Source organism: Delphinapterus leucas, chromosome 19, assembly GCF_059928025.1.
Source record: "Delphinapterus leucas isolate spDelLeu-1000000601 "Yukka" chromosome 19, BTC_Dleu_Yukka2, whole genome shotgun sequence".
In the NCBI taxonomy this organism is placed as follows: domain Eukaryota; kingdom Metazoa; phylum Chordata; class Mammalia; order Artiodactyla; family Monodontidae; genus Delphinapterus; species Delphinapterus leucas.
The window spans coordinates 17,103,835-17,123,963 of NC_143147.1; the positions used below are offsets into that span (position 1 = coordinate 17,103,835).

The 20,129-nt window shown below is 41.7% G+C and overlaps 2 protein-coding genes across 4 annotated transcripts in view; one reads left to right on the forward strand and one right to left on the reverse strand.

Moving 5' to 3' along the window:
- The window catches only part of RABEP1 (rabaptin, RAB GTPase binding effector protein 1), a 98,028-nt gene extending 87,300 nt beyond the window's left edge, over nucleotides 1–10,728 (forward strand). For both annotated transcript variants that reach the window (XM_022596082.2, XM_022596080.2), the window contains 5 exons: nucleotides 3,502–3,691; nucleotides 4,301–4,356; nucleotides 6,811–6,909; nucleotides 7,886–8,002; nucleotides 8,757–10,728. In XM_022596082.2, coding sequence (XP_022451790.1) covers nucleotides 3,502–3,691; nucleotides 4,301–4,356; nucleotides 6,811–6,909; nucleotides 7,886–8,002; nucleotides 8,757–8,858 — 564 coding nt within the window. In that variant the 3' untranslated portion in view covers nucleotides 8,859–10,728. The remainder of the gene's footprint in view (nucleotides 1–3,501; nucleotides 3,692–4,300; nucleotides 4,357–6,810; nucleotides 6,910–7,885; nucleotides 8,003–8,756) is intronic.
- The window catches only part of NUP88 (nucleoporin 88), a 31,689-nt gene continuing 21,832 nt past the window's right edge, over nucleotides 10,273–20,129 (reverse strand). For both annotated transcript variants that reach the window (XM_022596087.3, XM_030763298.2), the window contains exons 9-17: nucleotides 17,827–17,917; nucleotides 15,475–15,576; nucleotides 13,833–13,991; nucleotides 13,438–13,563; nucleotides 13,269–13,334; nucleotides 13,052–13,132; nucleotides 12,666–12,792; nucleotides 12,389–12,507; nucleotides 10,273–11,955 (exon numbers count right to left, since the gene is read on the reverse strand). In XM_022596087.3, the coding sequence (XP_022451795.1) occupies nucleotides 11,892–11,955; nucleotides 12,389–12,507; nucleotides 12,666–12,792; nucleotides 13,052–13,132; nucleotides 13,269–13,334; nucleotides 13,438–13,563; nucleotides 13,833–13,991; nucleotides 15,475–15,576; nucleotides 17,827–17,917 (935 nt within the window). In that variant the 3' untranslated portion in view covers nucleotides 10,273–11,891. The remainder of the gene's footprint in view (nucleotides 11,956–12,388; nucleotides 12,508–12,665; nucleotides 12,793–13,051; nucleotides 13,133–13,268; nucleotides 13,335–13,437; nucleotides 13,564–13,832; nucleotides 13,992–15,474; nucleotides 15,577–17,826; nucleotides 17,918–20,129) is intronic.

Consider the following 20,129-nt stretch of genomic DNA (forward strand, 5'->3'; position numbering starts at 1 on the left):
ACAGTGTAAAGCAATTATACTCCAATAAAGATGAAGAAAAAAAAAAGGATTCCCTGGCGGTCCAGTGGTTAGGACTCTGTACTTTCACTACTGAGGGCTCAGGTTCAATCCCTGGTCAGGGAACTAAGACCCCTGCAAGCCACGTGACGTGGCAAGCAAACAAACACATACATACATACATACATACAGGCTTTATTGGGATGTAATTCACATACCAAATAATTCAGCCATTTAAAGTGTACAATTCAGTGGTTTTTAATATATTGTCAGATGTGTTGCCCTCACCACAGTATTTTCATCACCTCAAAGACAAACCCCTTACCTTTTATTCAGCCCTTCCTCCCCAAGGCTTAAGCAACTACTAATCTTTCTGTGTATAGGTTATCCTGTCTTTCTTTCCTATGAATGGAATCATACAATTTGTGGTCTTTTGTCTCTGGCTTCTTTCACATATCTTAGTGTTTTCAATGTTCATCCATGTCATACCATGTATAAGTACTTCTTTGATTTTTATGACCAAAAAATTATACTCCACTATATGGATATTTTGTTTATCCATTTGTCTGTTGATAGATATTTGGGTTGTTTCCACTTTGGACTATGAATAATGTTGCTATAAACATTCATGCATAGGTTTTGGTGTGGACATATGTTTTCATTTCTCTTGGGTAGAAACCTAGGAGTGGACTTGCTGGGTCATATGAGAACCCTGTTTTATCATTTGAGGATTTCTCCACATCCTCACTAACACTCATTGTTATCTCACATTGTGATTATAGCTATCCCGGTGGGTGTGAAATGGTATCTTATTGTAGTCTTGATTCGCATCTCCCTAATGGTTAATGATATTGAGCATCTTTTCATGTGTTTATTGGCCATTTTTATATCTTCCTTGGAGAAACGTCTATTCAGATCCTTTGCTTACTATTTTATTTTATTTTTTTTTTGCGGTACGCGGGCCTCTCACTGTTGTGGCCTCTCCCACTGCGGAGCACAGGCTCCGGAAGCGCAGGCTCAGTGGCCATGGCTCACGGGCCCAGCCGCTCCGTGGCATGTGGGATCTTCCCGGACCGGGGCACGAACTCATGTCCCCTGCATCGGCAGGCGGACTCTCAACCACTGCGCCACCAGGGAAGCCCTGCTTACTCTTAAATTGGGTTATTTGCTTTTTATTTCTTTGAGTTATAAGAGTTCTTTATACTAGATACAAGTCCCTTATCAGGTAGATGATTTACAGATATTTTCTCCCATTCTGTGGATTGTCTTTTTCATTTTTTTTTTCTTTTTCATTTTCTTGATGGTGTCCTTTGAAGCACAAAAGTTTTAAATTTTGATAAAGTCCAGTTTATTTTTTTCTTCTGTTGCTCATGCTTTCAGTGTCATATCTAAGAATCCTTTGCCAAATCGAAGGTCTGTATTATTCTTGTAGGACCAGATTGAGAGTGCACCAGAAATTAAATATTTGAAGGGGGTCATCATGCTGGCTCCTTGTGATATCTGTTTTTCTATATAGCACTTAGGGCACAGCACACTCAGCCTCCTTCTGTCTACCGATAATTTTTATGGCATTTGCTCACTTCCATTCTTTTGTGGTTGGGAGAATCAGGGCTGCAAACCCAGACGTTTCCTGAGACATTCATAAGTATCTCCTTAACTTTTTCCAGACTTTATAGTCATACGTTTTATTTTTTTATTTTTATAAATTTATTTATCTTTGGCCGCGTTGGGTCTTTGTTGCTGTGCGCGGGCTTTCTCTAGTTGCGGCGAGTGGGGGCTACTCCTGGTTGCGGTGCATGGTCTTCTTATTGTGGTGGCTTCTCTTGTTGCGGAGCATGGGCTCTAGGCACACGGGCTTCAGTAGTTGTGGCACATGGGCTCAGTAGTTGTGGCTTGCGGGCTCTAGAGCTCTCAGGCTCAGTAGTTGTGGCGCACGGGCTTAGTTACTCCGCGGCATGTGGGATCTTCCTGGACCAGGGCTCGAACCTGTGTCCCCTGCATTGGCAGGCGGATCTTAACCACTGCACCACCGGGGAAGTCCCTCATACATTTTAAAACCTTTCAACATCATGAAAAATATCATCTTAGGCTAAACCCAAGTAAACACTACAAACAGTATAGGCAAAGATGAGATTTCATAGAGCAACTCTCAAAACGAAATAGAAAATATATTTCCTGTAAGATCCTTCTGCTCTTTTTTTTTAAAAGAAATTTATAATTGTTAGATTTTTAAAAGTCAGATATTACAGAGATTTATAGTTTTGTAAGTAACAGTTTTTCCTAATCCTGCCCTGAAGATTCAACCCCTACTGTTTGGACCTCGTTCTTTTTTCCCATATAGATTTTAACATGACTCTTAGTTTTTGTTTTTATTTGCTCATTTACACAGGCTCCGTTGCCTACCCTGCCATTAGCTCCTTGCTCTCCCTCTCCTTTCCCTGCCCTCCCCCAGCTTGTGGTCTCAGCTCAGGTTACTGACACTCTGGAGAGCTCTCTCTCCTTTCTGAACTGGTGACTGATCTCATCAAGGAGAAAGTGTTGGGGACCTGTCTATTTTTGCTGTCAGCATACCACTTCCCACCTCTGTTAAACTTTTCACTTGGCAGGAAAGGTTCCTCTCTTCCATGCTCTATAAGGACTTTTTGTACCTAGATTTAAAAAAAATTCCACGAATCCTTGAAGGTTATAACCAGTCTAGCCTGTAAACCTTGATTCTGTAATAAATCTTATGAAATTTTTCTTGATACAGTTTTTCAAGAAAAACTGCCTTTTTTTTCCCTGCTGTTCTTTAATTTATATATACATTTGGTAGTTATCTAAGAATCCCAGTTTTTACTTTAGAGTTGCTTTAGGATATAATTGGGAGGATATTTGCGGGGGTGGGTGGAGGAGGAATTTTAAAAGAAGACAACAACAATTTAGGGAAAAAATAAAATAAGATTTAAACTGAATTTATTACAGAAAAACAGCTGATCACCTTAGAAAGCCTCTCTTTGCCATACCTGGCTCTGGCCTAACAGTACTTTGCTTTTGTGGTAGGTGTTCAACAAGTGTTTGTTTGAATGAATAAATGAATAAGTAAGTACATTTTGTCCTCTTGGAGTTCATACTTGCTTCTGAGTTTCAGTCTTTTTGGTCCTCATTCACTAACTACCTTCAAATTTAAGCAGGTAATAGTGGAAGTGTCTAAGCTATTCATAGTGAATCCCACATTGTAAGTCACTTCAAATTTTAATTTTTCCATTTATGAAACAGTTTTGAGGGAAAAATATGTAGTTCACCATACACATTTTTTGGTTAGTAATGTTATTTCTTTAACATACTGAATAATAACATGGCATAACACCTGCCCCTTGAAGCCAAGAGTGGGTTGGAGTTCAAAGTCCTAAATTTTGAACCATCTAAAACAACATCTGAAATTCTGGTTGCAGAAAATCTTTAGCTTTTTTTGTTTATTTTCTTTCACCCTTATAAACCCAATATCCATTTGTTTCTTGAATCTAGGCGCTCCGGGAGTTGGTATTAAAATACCGTGAGAACATCATTAACGTGCGGACAGCAGCAGATCACGTGGAAGAAAAGCTGAAGGCTGAAATACTTTTCCTGAAAGAGCAGATTCAAGCAGAACAGTGTTTAAAAGAAAACCTCGAAGAAACTCTGCAGCTAGAAATAGAAAACTGCAAGGAAGAAATAGGTGAAGATAAAAGTGATGTAGTTTAGAATTGAAGGCACTAAATAAAACTTTTTCTCTGGTTATAACAGTCTTAGAATGTAGAAAACAAAGTATAGGAAAGAACTAAGTGAGGACTCAGTCCCTTTCTCCGGATGTTGATATATCCAGTGATTAGGAGTTAAAAAAACACCCCCAAACTCATCTTTTTAGGGGCTCTGGTGGCCTCTCTGGCAATTACTAATAGATAGGAAATTCAGGACTTGAACCCAGACACTGGGGAATATGAGTAGATGGGTGGCATTTCCTTGTAGAACTCAGAAGTGTTAACAGACTCCTGCTGGGATTAGCTTCCGCCCCCGAGCTAGGTGTAGGTATTTGATGCAGAGACAGTTTATGCCATGGTGTTCTCGTGTGGACTCTCACTTTTCCTGAGCTTGATTATGATGCTGATTGGTTGGGGATAATTTTGAGAAAGGGGTGTTGGTCCCTCACCCCCATTCTGCCCACTGTGTTCAGTACAGCATTTGACTTTCATTGCATGAGATTGAGCTTATGGGGGAAAGGGGTGTTTTAAGAAAAAATTTAAATGCAAAATAATAAATGCTAACATGTCTCCTTCTTTCCTCCTAGCTTCCATTTCTAGCCTAAAAGCTGAATTAGAAAGAATAAAAGTAGAAAAAGGACAGGTGAGTTTCAAATCGATTCTGTCAGCAGCCAGTATTTATTTATTGAATCCTACTGTGCTAGACTCAAGGAATGAAATATAGTTAGGACATAGTCCCTGCCTTCAAGCAACTCCTGGGAAAAATACAGTGGAATATGGGCGTGGTGATGGTAGAGACCATTTAATGAGAGCCTGCTCTGTGTTGACTGGAGGAGGTATAGGGAAGACTAAGATGTGACTTAGCCTGGAGCTTCCACTGTGGTGGAAGGACAGGCAAGCTGTGGTCTTGACATGATAGATACTTAAAAGCTACAAAATACTTAGATACTTAAAGCTACAAAATCTTTTACAAACAGGAGGTGATGTTTTCTAGTTGGCTTAGAGTCTCCTTCTCTTAGACACCATGAACACCTTTTGGTAGATGACCCCATTCAGCTTACTGGCCTCGTTATTCATTGACTCAATGACCTTTGCTGCTGTGCTGCCCTGCCTTGCCACACTCCTGCCTGCACCTTGCCCCACTTCTGACATCTCACTCCAGGCTCATGACCCCTGTCTACCATCTTTCCAGCCCTTAATCCCGTAGGTTCATCTGTCTGAGTACCTCATTCAGACCTTCAGTTCCTTAAACTTTTCCTTTTCTGCTGGTTTTAGCAACTTCTTCTTTCTTTCCTTCTAAGCAGCATCTGAGATGGCTTGCCTCTTCAACTAGTCTCCCACTAACTCCTGCAAGCCCCCGATTCCTTGCTCTTGTGCTACCCTCACTTGATACCGCCTAACCCTGGATTAATCCTGGTGTCCACCTTCTATGCCTCTGCCCCCAGCTGCTGGTTCCACTGGAATGAGGAACACTGTGTGGTCTTGCTGCCAGGTGCTGCTCATAGCCTTTCATTTGCTCTTTTTTAATATTTTATTTTATTTTATTTATTTATGGATGGATGGATGGATGGATGGCTGTGTTGGGTCGTCGTTTCTGTGCGACGGCTTTCTCTAGTTGCGGTGAGCGGGGGCCACTCTTCATTGCAGTGCACGGGCCTCTCACTGTCGTGGCCTCTCGTTGCGGAGCACAGGCTCCAGACGTGCAGGCTCAGTAGTTGTGGCTCACGGGTCCAGTTGCTCCGCGGCATGTGGGATCTTCCCAGACCAGGGCTCGAACCCGTGTCCCCTGCATTGGCAGGTAGATTCTCAACCACTGTGCCACCAGGGAAGCCCCTCTCCTTTCCATTCCTCACAGTGGACGTTTCAGTCGCCGCTCAGCTCGCCCCCTCGTGACAGCGCGTGGCGGCCTTGTGCCCCCGTCGTGAGCAGGGCCCACCTTCAGCTCCTCGGTCGCATGCTCTCCTGCTTTGCTTCCCAGCCTTCTCGCTTCTTCAGAGGAAAGGGTGACCTGTTCTGACTAGTCTTATGTCACTGCACATGTGCTTTGACTGGGTCCGTCACATCTTTTCCTGGCATCCTCTCCATCTTCCCCTTCCAGTGTGGGCCTTGAACTTCTGCCTCTTTATTTGTCTTTTCCATTATGCATAACCAATCTCAGAGGTCTCCTGGTAAGAGGGGAAAAGTTTCTCTTTGGATTGTACTTCTTTCTACAGCCACCAGTCCTTCTTCCTTTTATACCCAGAGTTCTTGAGTCATCTCCACTGCCTGACCTCCCAGTCACTCCTCAGCCCACTACAATCAGGCTTTGGCTCCCACTGTGCTATCAGGTTACACTGGCAAAGTCGCCAGCGTTCCAACGTGTCCCACCTTTCCACTCCCTCTGCCACTGTTAGGGTTGACTTCAGTGCTCACCTGGCTCATTGTAACAGCCTAACTTCTTTCCCTGCCTCCAAAATTGATCCCCTTCAAATTTCATTTTCATATTGAAACCAAGGTGATTATAAACTTGACTGTGAGCAGTCTGGTTTAAAACCCTTCAGTAGTTCCCTTTATCTATAGCCCAGCTGGGATCTCCTGCCTCACCACTGCCTCTCCAGCCTCAGCCTCCAGGGCCCCAGAACTCTGTGCTGTAATGTAGCAAGAGCTCACCTCAGTTCTTTAACTCATTTTTTTATACGTCAACTCCCTCTTTTTGGAGTACTCCCTCCACCTCCCCCTTCCCACCCTTTAAGGGTCAGATGTCATCTCTTCAAGGAAGCCCTTCCCAACTTTTCTGGCAGAATTAAGTGCTGCTTCATCCATGTTCACATGGCATAGTTAACTTACATGTCTGTCTCTCCTGATTTTTCCATCCCCAGGCCTTAGAACACAGGAGGTGCCTAATAAATGTTTAATAAGAGAAAGAGTAGGTCTTGAAGAATCAATAGAAGATCCACAGATATCAAAGGGTAAGAAGAGCATTCCAAGCATAGCCAGTATCCAGGGCCTAGGAGGATGCGAGCTTGGGTGCATTTCTCCAGGCTGCAGGCTCCTCCAGGCAGATGTGCTGTGACCTGTAGGGACTTTCTGTGTGTTTCAGCTTTTCCCTTTTTCACAGTTGGAGTCCACATTAAGAGAGAAGTCTCAACAGCTTGAGAGCCTTCAGGAGATGAAGATCGCTTTGGAAGAACAGTTAAAGAAAGAAACTGCTGCTAAGGTGACATTTTTGTTGGTAGTTTCGTAAAAAAGCAGTGTGAAGAATGTAGAATCACACCTTCACTGTTTAAAAAACAAAGCCTTGCTGCTTTGAAATAGTGCCACCTTCTGAAAGTTGGCAAGACTCTCCGCTTGCAGAAAGAAAATGGAATGACTTTATCTCAGAGTTGGGTCAGATGTGCACACTGCCAGCTCTGGAGGTCTGTGTCACAGGCTTAACTGGCTTTTTAGGCGTTGAGCTAAAGGCCATGAACCAAACTTGGCACTGCCATAGCCAGAAGCATTGCTTTGGAAGTGCCATTCCATTCGACCGATTTATGAAATATTGTGCTGAGCCGTATTTGCCGCCTAAATTCTGATTAGTCCTGTTAGAATAAAAAGGCATGGGGCTACCTGTGGGGGAAGTTCGGTTTTGGTGGGCTGTGATCTAACCTTTAAGGGTAAAAATGTTGTGTATGTGTTATTTAATAGATCTCTGTTTTTAGAAAGGCTCCCGCACAGGGGGTCCTCCTGAAGAGTTTCCCTGTAAGGAAGACTGGGGGATAGCTGGGGCTGCCTAAGGCATATTCATTGAGAATTTTCCTGGCAGATGCTTGACTGTTGTGGTTGTCAGAGGAAATCCCTAAAGACCCTGTCCTGTTGCTGTGACAGCTACTGATCTTACAGCAGCTGCTTTTTGATGATTAATCATTGTCACCAGGCTGCTGGGGGTGAGGGGTGGAGCACGGCACTTTCATTCATTTTTAATTTGGCTCTCATACTCAGTTCATTTTAGGACCTAGAACAAGTACCTTAGGCAGTGTGCACCCTTGCCCTGTAAAGATAAGAGTCAAAGGGAGACTAACAGGATACAGGAATATGATGGGCACCCACCTTTCCTCTCTAGTAGTAGGAAACGACAAGTGCCTAGATTTCCTGAGTGATTTGACGTGTGGCTCTCCAGCATTAATCCTCATTCAAAACTTGTATTTTTTTAGGTTACTGTTGAACAACTAATGTTTGAGGAGAAGAACAAAGCTCAGAGGTTGCAGACAGAACTAGATGTCAGTGAACAAGTCCAGAGAGATTTTGTAAAGCTTTCTCAGACCCTTCAGGTGAGGCATTTGGGGAACCCCTGGACAGAACGCTGAGGAGGCACTTTTGGGGTTCTTGGTACCCAGGAGAATTTGCTAATCCCTGACTGGCCCACTGACAATAGCTAGAGGATTGGAAATTATGGCTGCCCCTGCCCCAGCTCCAAATGCCGGCATGGTCATTTAAGCTGGAAACCCTTTTCCTCTTCCTTGCTGGCCCTTAAGGGTAAAATATAAAGTCCTTAGCGTAGCATGTAAGACTCTTCCCAGCCAGGCCTACCCCTACGTTTTGTCCATCTCTCTGCCTTACATTTTATATTCTATGTTCTAATTTTTAAAAACTACTTGTGGTTCCTTGCCCACAGCATGTGTTCCCTCTGGAAGCATGGCCCCGTTGCTCCTTTCTTCCAGGGCCCTGCTTAGCTTTGTCCTCCCTGTGGAACCCTCTCTAGGTCCCCAAGCTGGTATAGTGACATTTAGTATATTGTGCTAAAACTCTATATAAGCTTGATCTTTTCCCGCAACTGAACTGTGGGTTCTCAGAGGTCAAGGATCAGGTCTCATTCATCTCCATAGTCCCAGCACCTTATACTGGGTCTGTTACACAGCAGCTTTGGGGAATTGTTTTTTTGGATTTAATTGTTCTTGCTGCCTCTTTTCTTTGAAGTGAGTAGTTTCTGTTGAGTTAATCTCCATTTCAGCTAAACCAGTCAGAGTGAACCAGAAGGTCTAGGCAGGAGCCGTCTGCACTTACCTCGCTGCATTATTTCTCTAGGTGCAGTTAGAGCGGATCCGGCAAGCAGACTCCTTGGAGAGAATCCGGGCAATTCTGAACGATACCAAACTGACAGACATTAACCAGCTCCCTGAGACATGACACCCTCATGGCAGGACTCTAGCCTGCACTTTGGGTTTTTAACTCATCTTTAGAGCAACATTAATTATTATTTAACTCTTAACTGAAGAAGAAGTCACACACAGAAAAAGGAAGACTGGAGAAATGCTTAATTCTAGTGGGGAGACTGTGCAGCACGGAGCAGCAAACAGCCAGGGTAATTTGCAGTAAAAAAGACCTTTCAACTGGGAACGCTAGCCAGACTCCAGACCTGATTCCAGGGAGTGTGGGATCAGATTTGGTGATGGAGGAAGTGCTGTTTCCTTGCCTGCTTTAGTCAACATTTCCCTGCCCTTCAGCACCGTCCCAGTAGTGTTTGAAATGGCATTTCCTGTTCATAGCTGTTGCAAGAGAGAATTTGTTTCTGTTGTCTATAGAGTTCATCAGTAACAGTATTCAGCTAGCAGACAGAGGTGGAGTATGCCGTATGAATATTTTATATTAAAATATGAAGTTTGAGAGCAGCCCACTGGCTAGTGACTGTATTTCCTAGCTCAGTGTATTTTTTTTTTTAACCATTTTATCTTGCATTGGAGGACCTTAAATGCTACTGAAACTTGCCTGAGAACCATAAGACGGTGGCAGACAACCAATTCAATGGAATTGGAACCGAATTAATTATGAGGACTTGCAAACTTGGCTGGGGCTTCTGGAAGTTGAGGTTAAAGGAAAAGCACAAGAAACTGTTTGGAAGCACTTTTCCTGCTACCTGGGTAAGTTTCGTGGACTCACAGGTACCAGGGTCAAGGTGAACTGGCACCATCTACTCTTCTGAAAACTGTTTTAGTTTAGTTATTGGATCAGTGGAAAAAATATTAATAAAACAAGCTATGTCTGACAACATCTAGTATAAATTTATAAGTCTGCTGCTTATTTTATTTTCAACTCGAGTCAGTGGGCCTGAGTACATACTTGTTTCAAAAGTGTCAAATACAAAAATGGTGATAACTAGGTTTGGCAGATACCTATTTTGTATTTTTCTTTTATATTTTAGACCTGGAGTGTGATAATGCTTATGGTGAAGTTGGGGAAAACCCAGTTAGTTGATCAGTCTGGAAATCTGCTTTGTCATTTCTATGAGATTAGATTCCTTTCCTGTGTGGATAAAGTTTCAATGAACAGGTTTTCTTTGCCGTAGCCTTATGAAGTGTTGCAGAAAGCACAGGATGGATTTATATTCACTGTTTACCTGCAGTACTGTTAGCCAGTGGAGACTACACCTTTTAATTCATCATACAGATGGTTCAAAAGTAAAACTGTTGTTTTCAAATTTTTGTGATTGGTGTTGTGTAACGGCAGAGTACTTGAAGGAACCATATGGAAATTAAGTGGATTGAGTAGATTGTTTGGCTCACATAAAGCTACAACTTTAATTGTTATAAATGAAGTCATAATGGACTAGCCCTAAAGATCTTTATTTCTGTCTTCCATAGGACAGGACAAGGTAAGGCCTACATACCCCATTCCTTGGGCTATTGCTGTAGTCTTACATTCATGATTATGAATTTTGAAAGTAAACACTAATTACGGAAATAGTGCTGTAGGCTTGCATGCATGAAACATTATTTTAATTGGTCTAAAGTCCCTTTGTATAAAGTACTACTCTGTTTCCTTTAAAGGAAACATGTATCCTCATTGAGTTACAGGGAATTTTATTAATTCCAAAAATGCAATCACTTTAAATTATATTAGTGTCAGACTAGTCCCTTGGGTAAACTCCAAGCTAATTTGTTTCAGATTATTAAAATTGGCACCATAAATCAAGATGAATAATTCATAACCTTCCTGAACGAACTGAACTACAACTCCCAGGGAACTGCTTGGCTGAGACTGGGTACCTTGCTGATGCTGATGTTTCTCTCCAGAAGATGGTACTGGGCCAGTAAAATTCATGATTAGGAAACTGTTAGCAGTCTCTACAGTGGCAGACGCAAATTGTTGGAACCCAGTTTTTTGAGAAAAATATGCTAGAAAAACCCAAACTGAGACTAGGTTTTGTTAACAGTCTCTTCTTCTGGTATGAAACACTTCTTTAACCTGGGTTTTCTTTATAAGTGGGAAACTGATTTAGAAGGTAGTATTTAGCCCTTCGAGACAAAAGAAAAGGTCAGCTGGGTTTCACGAGTGTTCCTGTGCTTGTATTCAGTCTGTGTACACATGTTCCCATGCATGTCTAACCTGATTTACCTCTTACCTGTAACCTACCTTACCATGTGGCTTTTAATTGGCAGTCACTCAGCCATTTCTAGGCAGGTACGGTATTACCTTTCAGAACTCATTGGCAGGTATAAAAATATTACCTAATGCTAAAAGACAAAATCATATACTGTATACCAAGCTATTTGTTTCTCCATTTGAGATCCTACATGTGCACCTCATACCCACTCAGTGACATGTATTGGGACACAGAGCGCAGCCGAACTCAGCTCTGAAAGGAAATACTGCCTGTCGAGGAAGTGAGCCAGCAGTGGCCTTGCAATTGTGGATACCGAGTTCTGCTGTGAGCAGATTTCAGGTATAACCATTTGTTAACTGTACTGAAGGCGTGTCCTTAAGAAGAAAGTGTTCAAATTAAAAAAGCTGCTGTCTAGTATACTGTGTGGCCTTTTCCTTTGAGTTCTAGGGTTCTGTCCCTCTTCAGAGTCATATTTCTGGTGGTGCTACGTTAAAATGCAGCCTTTATTCTTGTTCAAATATCAAGAAAACTCAGTAGCGTTCACGGAGGTCTGCAGTGTGCAGCTGAAAGTCTTGGGCGCTTTTTTTTTCCTTTTAAATCCTAGGCCCTTGCTGAATACAATCATATACTTGAGATTGTATATAAACCACATTTCAATTTTTAAATAAAAGCATTTATTCAGTCATTATAAAACAAGTATAAAAAGTGATGAACAACCACACCAAAGTTCATCCTTTAAAATGCCTCTTTATAAATTAGATAACGCTACCTGTTCGTTTTACAATGAGTTTAAGCCTTCACTTGTGTTAATTTCAGGTGTGAATCTGTTCCTGGTGGTGTCAGAAGTTTACATGATTTCGGATATCGTTAATTTGCTTCACCATTTCTCTTATGTGCTCACCCCTGTAAAATCATAAAGTTACTCACTTTGGGTAATACAACAAATGAATAAACCATTAATATTGATTCGTAAGACCTCAGTAATACTGAAGTATCTTAGAAGTGCTCTGCTAGAATTAACGGCTTAAGGTTTCAGATGGATAGTAATGGTAATTCGTTTAAGGCTAGAGGTAGCAAATATAGTAGTGGAACTGCTGGAAATATTTTTGAACATATTCACTGGGGAATACCTTGACCACACAGCAAAATTATAAAGAAAGACATCCTTTTTAACCCTCTCAACTTTTAAGTCCTTATCTATCAGCATCATACACTTCCTGTCCTGGTAATTACTTGACACGCAAATGTCAAGTGGTCTTATCTGGGCAAAGAAAGGTTGATTTTGGCATTTTGCAAAGGAAAAACTACCTCACACTAACAGCTGATTGGTACTTACTCCTCCTTCAGGATGGACTGAATGCATTTTCGCTGGTAGGCGCTGAGAGTAATGGTGGGCTTCTGAGGACTTAGTACCTTTTCCATCTTTCGTTGTTGATAGTCTTTTTTCATAGTAACCTTGAGTATCAAACAGAACACAGACACTTTAGCTATGGTTTGCTATACATTTTCATAGTATCTATTTCAGTCTGTTCTTTTACATTTTATAAAATTATTTTCTGTAGAAGGAACACTTTAAAAAGTACCAGAGGTAGCCACCTTGTGTCCATTCCTACCTGTTTGATGGCATTGCCCAAATGTCGAAGCTGATCAGGCATCAGCTGTAATTCTTTCTTCATGTCTCTCTCACTGTCAGAGAGAACTGGGAGCTGAGAGTGGAAACTGTGAAGCACCTTTTTCATCCTGTAGAAGAGGTAAGCAAACATCTCAGCTTAAGATCTCAGCTCCTTAGGAGGAACACAATCCTAACTAAAGCTCCTAATTTAGGAATCTGGTGTCTGTGAAGGAGGCCTCCACAGGATGGGTTTGGGGAAAGCATCACTGCACTGTCGTCCGTAGAATACACCTCAGAGGGGTATCTAGCACCCGCGAACTTAATAACACTAGTAGCACCTGACCTGAGTAGGGAACTGAATGTTATACAGTTACACGGCCCACTGACCTGGTCATGATATCTTCTTGTTTTTCCTTGGCTTCCTCATATTTGTCAGCTAAGCGCTCGGCCACTTCCCGCAGACTTTTCCTAATGGCATAAAAAGCAAGAGTCTCTAGGAGTGCACCTTGATGGTGAAGCCAGCTAATGTGGTTCAGTATCTTAGGGTGAGACACAGTTCCAGTCTAGCTGAACTATTTTTTTTCTCCCTTGTCTTGGCACTTACCTTTCCTCTCGACAATAATTGAGATCTTCTAGTTGTTTCTTTTTTTGGTCACATAACAATTTGACCCTTCAAGAACAAAAATAAATTTAATCAAAAGCCAGGTCTAGGCCATTATACAGTGTCAGCTCCAGCCAAGGACTGACTGGTATGTGAACAGAGGCCATCCTACCTCCGCTGAATCTCCTCCTTTGCCAGGTCCTGTTTAAGAATGTACTGTTCTCTGAACACCTGGGTGGCTCTGCTGATGAGCTGAAGGCATTCTTCGGGAGGAGGAGCCGTATCTTTTTCAGATGATCTTAAAAACAAAAAAAAGTTTCTGTCATTACTTTGCTCAGCTGGGTAAAACAAATGAAAACAGACTCACGTCTTTTTACACTTCTGTTTATCTTTCTCAAATGCTTCCATATCTGTGTATTCTCTCTCTATTCTCACTAGCTGATTAAATATGCCCTGTGTTTCTTCCAACTCCAACATAAAAAGTATATGAAAAGAAATAGCTGAAGAGTAATTACAAAACAGAGAAGGGAGCCAGTTTTTAAAACTGATACGCCCTAAATTACATACTTCAAAAATGCTGGATTTGCAACACTACGTTGCAGAATGCTTCTAATATGTTTTTCAAAGGAATCCGGGGTTTCAGCCAGAATACGGAGGGGAGACTCTGCCACTTCAACATCCTCTCGGGTACAAAGCAGGGGAGGAGACACTGGATGGACTGTGCTTCTGCAAAATAATAGAAAAATAAAATTTACCATGGAGTTACTTGCTGTAAGTATAGGAAAACCTAAATCACACTTATCCAGAATTCTGAGGATATAAGAAACTATGAAGTGTTACAAATACTCCCAATGTTAATTTCAGAAAGCCTGAAAGATTGCAAACTTTTAACAGCATGGCCAATGACTTACTTTGCAATGATTCAAATCTGGGAGTTTGTTAATAACATTACTTTATAGACAACTTGTATTTCAGAGAGTTGGCAGAAGCATGATTTGAAGGTATCTAGGTAACTAATATTTAGAAGTTTTTTTCGCCTTTGGGATTCATGTTTTTATTCTGAAGTATCCTAGTATGACTAGGTCTTATTTTACTAAAGGTAGGGTAGGATTTTAAAAACATGCTGAGGCAACAGGCAAAAAGGCAGTTTTTTGTAGTGATTTTATTACTTTTGTTCAGTCCTGCTAGTTTTTAGTCTCTTGTAGTATAAATATCACAAAATTGATAGTGAATTATTTTCTTTTCCAAATGGTGTCACTTCTCAAAGAGTATGGAAATCCTTCTAAGGACAGTAAATTAATGCCAGTGTTTTGAACTATGTCAGTATCTAGAAGCACATGCCTTCAAATGACACCAAGAGACTGGGGGGAAAGGGGTCTAGTGTTCCAGTACTCCATGGCTTGTTAGACACTCCTATTCCTGCATTTATAAAACTCAGAATGACCTTCCAGAGCTGTTGAAAACGGTACTTATAGCTTAATATGGGTTCCTTAAGGGGAACAAAGGTTATGAGTTCAGCTATATATACCACCTTTCTTCCAGAGTCTACATATTCTGTGATGTCCCTATGAGGCTGGCAGAGATGGAGAAACTGGACTTTGAAGTCAGAAAGCCCGGTCTTTGCAGCCCAGTTCTATGTGTTCCCTGTGACTCTGGCCAATGTACATAACCTCTCTGTCCCTGATCCCTCCTCTACAAAATGAGGATAACGGTGCTGTCCTTAGCGCAGGGTTGCTCTGATTGCCGGAGGCTTACTTCTGAGCCTGGCACATAAAGTTTAAAATCATTAAATCAGGGACCTCCCTGGCAGTCCAGTGGTTAAGACTGTGCGCTCCCACTGCAGGGGGCGAGGGTTCGATCCCTGGTCCGGGAGCTAAGATCCTGCATGCCATGTGGCGTGGTTAAAAAAAGAAAAAGAAAAATCATTAAATCTAACTCATATTAATGATGGAGTTCAGTATCTTAGTATTCTTTCCACACTTCGGTAAAGTTCTTAACTGTCCGCTAGCTAAAGGAGATGCCAGAAATTATGCCTTAAATAAATCCTTCCAGAGATGGCAGGAGCAACAGAAATAACCCTCCCTCCAACCCTCAAGTCAGAAGCCAAAGCATAAACCATGCATCTTCAGTCCGGTTACTAAGGACATCTTCCCAGCTTAGATTTTGCAGAATTAACAAGAGCTGCGTGGGAATACAAAGGGGGACGTACAGTAAAGGCCTTATGAGGCATTCGTAGTTACTGGTGATGCAGATCATCGTAGGCCCCAGAATGTCAGGGACAATCCAGAATCCTCGGATTGGAGCTGGCTGCCTAAAAAAAAAAAAAAAAAAACACAGCCATAGTTAAACTACAAAATAGCAAAAGCAGTGGATCCAAAAGCAACGATATGGCTGAGGTTTGTGGCCTTCTCAGGGCTGGGTCGACAGTTGGGTGGGACATGGTGTAAGTGCAGTGACCTCAGAGGTGGTGACTTGGAAACCTGTATTACTTACAGCTCTGATCGGTTTGAATCAAGCTGTCACTCAGCAGCCAGACGTCGCTTGACTTACAGGTCACTCAGGAACCCACAGCCTCATGGTGCTCACTGTAATCTCGGCAGTTAGCACGATACGATGAAGCCAACTCTTTACGTCTGTCTCTTTCTCCCAACTCGCACGTAAGCTCCAGCTACCTCTGCATGCCTAGCCGAGCGCCCGACCCAGATTAGGTGCTCAGAAACTGTTGACTGAATAGTGTCCTTCTCACCTTAAAAATTCAGTGCAGGCCAGCATCTATGTCACAGGACTTAATTTACTGTGCACAGCACGCAGCTCCCTCTCAGTCTTGGTCTACTTCACTGAAGAAAGTGAAAACTGGACCTCAGACAGGAACTGTCTTTCCTGCCAACACGCTCACCCCACCTCCACGGCTCACTTCTGCCCCAGACTGTCGACGCCATCTCCTCTCGTGTCTTCTGAGATTTGCTCCGTCAGCTCTGCAATCACAAAATCTCCCTACTGTCCATTTACCCTCAGCTTATAAACAAGCTGACATCTCTTCCATTCAAAACACTCTGCACTGTAGTTTCAAGCTCTCCTTAACCTATTCCCTCTTCCTTTCCCTTTAGAGCCAGCAGTCTTTCAACAGTAGCCTGCAGTATTATTTCTCCTTCCACATCTCTCATTTGCCTTTTTTGCAGGGGAGGGGAATGGTGGTGAGGGAGTCTGGGAGGTTAGAAAAAATTTTTCTTCTGCATTTCTAGCGTGAAATCTACATACAGAAGAGTGCATACAGACACTGTGACCACTATCCAGGCCAAGAATGACAGCACTACAGGGGCCTGAGACCTCCCGTATGAACCTCCTGATCACAACCTTCCACTTGATTTTTATGATACTCATGTTTTCGTTTTGTTCCATAGCTTTCCTATCTATGTATGTATTCATTCCTAAGCGATACAGTTTTACCTGTTTTTGAAATATACTATATATACGTATATATTATAAATGAGATTTTATTATCTATTTTCCTCATTCACTTTTCACCTGTGCTATTCGCTCTCACCCACAAAAGCGTTTCTCCGTGGTTCTCAATGAACCCCCATGTTGCCAAATCTGGACACTTGAGCGCTCTTCACTGCTTTGCTGTACTTATTTGATGCTGCTCTCCCTGCCTCCTCTCTGAAACAGCCCCCTCCCTGGCACCCTTCCCCCGGGTTCTCCTTCAGTCTCTCTGGCCGCCTTTTACTTGTTTCCTGCCTGGGCTGGGCTCCTCGCCCTCCACTCACTGCTTGTAAGAAAGTGTTGCTCAAGACTCTATACTCAGGTGTCCTCTACTCTAGGCCCTTTCCTGGGGAACCTTCATGCTGACAATTCCCACATCCATACCGTCCTAGCCCAGACCTACGTGTCCAACTGCCTATGGGCTCCTCCACTTGGATGTCCTTTGGAACAGAAGACTCTAAGTGCCCCCATTAACCCATCTTGAGTCTTCCCACATCCACTTTCTCCTACGTCCAATTTTTCTGAAGGGTACCGCATCTACCGTTATCCCGGGGTAGAAACCTGGGAGTCACTCTAGATGTTTCCCTTTATTCTATTAATCAAATATTTACTGAGTATCTACTAGGCACCCTGTCAGACACTGAGTGTGCAGACATAAGGCGATGGTATAAAGTATGAAACAGACAGACATGGTCTCTGCCTTCGTGAAACATTTATATTCTAGTAGTGGTGACAGACATTAAACAAACAAAAATATCAATTTAAGTATGTGCTACAAAGAAAAAGAATAATAGGAGAACCCAAAGGGGTTCTGGGAAATCAAGGGGACCTTTTATGAACTGACATTAAGATCAGAAAAGAATCAGCAAGTGAAGACTGACAGGGGTTATGACTGGGGATATACCTCCCAGACAGAGGACACAAAACGTGGAATGGCTGTGGGCAGAGGAGAGCTTCTGATGCACAGATACTCTTGGGGTGAAGTATCATGTCTGCATGGGAGTGTAATATACATATATACCTGAATTACTGAAACAGCTATTGTTATCTGTGTTTAGAAGGGAGAGAAAGTCCTTACCTGCATGGCAATGGCTTCGTACAAAGAATGTGTTCTACAAAGCATTTCTGTTCTGTAGCTAGTTCCTGTAAACTGTCCTTATCTTCTTCATCTACAAAAGAACACATATGTAAGTTAAATAACAAAAGTCTCCAAATTAAAATGCTGATGACATTAGTTAAATGCGGTTAAGTTCTTGTCTCAGACCATTGCTTCTTAAAGGCTATGCCTCTCTGACACAGAAATCTCCTTTCCACAGGGGTCTAGATTTCTGCCTCAAGAAGGAAAGTGGATTTTCCTTGGTCAGAAATGCAGAAACGTTTCATTCAGGAGAACAATCCCAGAAATCATTCCCTTCCATTCTCTTCCTCACCCACACCAATTTTACTTTTATAACAGCTTTTTGAAACGTAATTCACAATACCACACAGCTCAACCATCTTAACTGTACCATTCAATGGGTTTTTAGTATATTAAAAGAATTGTACAACCATCACCACAAAAAATTTAGAATATTTTTGTTACCCAAAAAGAAACCCCCATGATACCCATTGGCAATCGCTCCCTAGTTTCTGCCAATTGCCCCAGACCTATGCAACAACCACTAGTCTACTTTCTGTCTCTGTGGACTTGCCTATTCCGGATACTTTATATAAATGGAATCACACAACATGTAGTCATCTGTGACTGGCTTCTTTCACTTAGCATGATGTTTTCAAGGTGCATCCATGTTGGAGCAGTTACCAGTACCTCCTCTTTCTGTGCGGCCACCCCACATTTTATTACCTCATCATCAGTTGACGGACACTTAGCCGTCTGGCTATTATGAATAATGCTGCTATGAACATCCGTTTAGAGATTGTATCCAAGTGTGAACATGTTTTCATTTCTCTTGGGTATATACTCTGGAGTAGAACTGCTGGGTCATATGGTAACTCTATGTTTAATCATTTGAGGAACTGCCAGACTGTTTTCCCAAAGTGGCTGGACCATTTTACATTTCCATAAGCAGTGCATGAGTGTCCCTATTTTTTCCAACACTTGTAATTGTCTTTTTAAATACTAGCCATTTTAGTGGGTGTGAAGTGGTATCTTGTGGTTTTGTGGTATCTCATTTCCATGACTGAACATGTTTCCATGTGCTTATTAGTCATTTGTATATGATCAATGGAACAATGTCTATTAAAATCCTTTGTCTGTTTAAAACGTTGGGTTATCCTTTTATTATTGAGTTCTAAGAATTCTTTATATACTCTAGACACAAGTCCATTATCAGATACATGATTTGGAAATATTTCCTCCCATTCTGTGGGTTGTCTTTAGTGTTTCCTTCTAAGCGTTCTATAGTTTTAGTTCTTGTATTTTAGTCTTTGATCAATTTTGAGTTCATTTTTTGTGTATGGTGTGAGGTATAGTCCAATTTCTTTCTTTTGCAGGTAGATGTACACTTGTCCCAGCACCATTTGTTGCAAAGACTATTCTTTCCCCCATTTAACTGTTCTGGCACCCTTGTTGAAATCAACTTACTGTAAATGTAAAGGTCTATTTCTGGACTCTCAATTCTATTCATTGACCTATATGTGTATACTTATGCCAATATCACGCTGTCCTGATTACAATAACTTCGTAAGTTTTGAAGCTGGGAAGTGTGGGTCCTCCAACTTTGTTCCTGTTTTTCAAGATTGTTTTCGCTATTCTAGATCATTTGCAATTCCATATGAATTTTAGGATCAACTTGTCAATTTCTGCAAAGAAGCCAGCTAGGATACTGATAGGAATTACACTGAATTTATATATCAATCTGGGGAGTATTGCCATCTAACAATATTAAGTTTTCTGATCCATGGGATCAGATGTTTTTGATCTTCCTGTTTATCTTTCTCAAAGATCACATGGGATGTTTTTCATTTATTTAGGGTCTTATTTCTTTAAACATTTTATAGTTTTTTTTTTTTTAATTACTTAATTAATTAATTAATTGGCCACCCCATGCAGCATGCAGGATTTTAGTTCCCGGACCAGGGATCGAACCCGTGCCTCCTGCAGTGGAAGCACACAGTCCTAACCACTGGACTGCCATGGCACGGAATTCCCTGTTCTGTAGTTTTAAGAGTGTGTTTTGCATTTCTTTTGTTAAATTCATTCCTAAGTATTTTATTCATTTTAATGCTATTGTAAATGGAATAGTTTTCTTAATTTCTTTTTAGATTGTTCACTGCTAGTGCACCGAAATAGACCTGATACGTGTTTACTGATCTTGTATCCTGCAACCTCTCTGAACTCATTTATTAGTTTAAATAGTTTTTCAATGGGCCCCTATAATT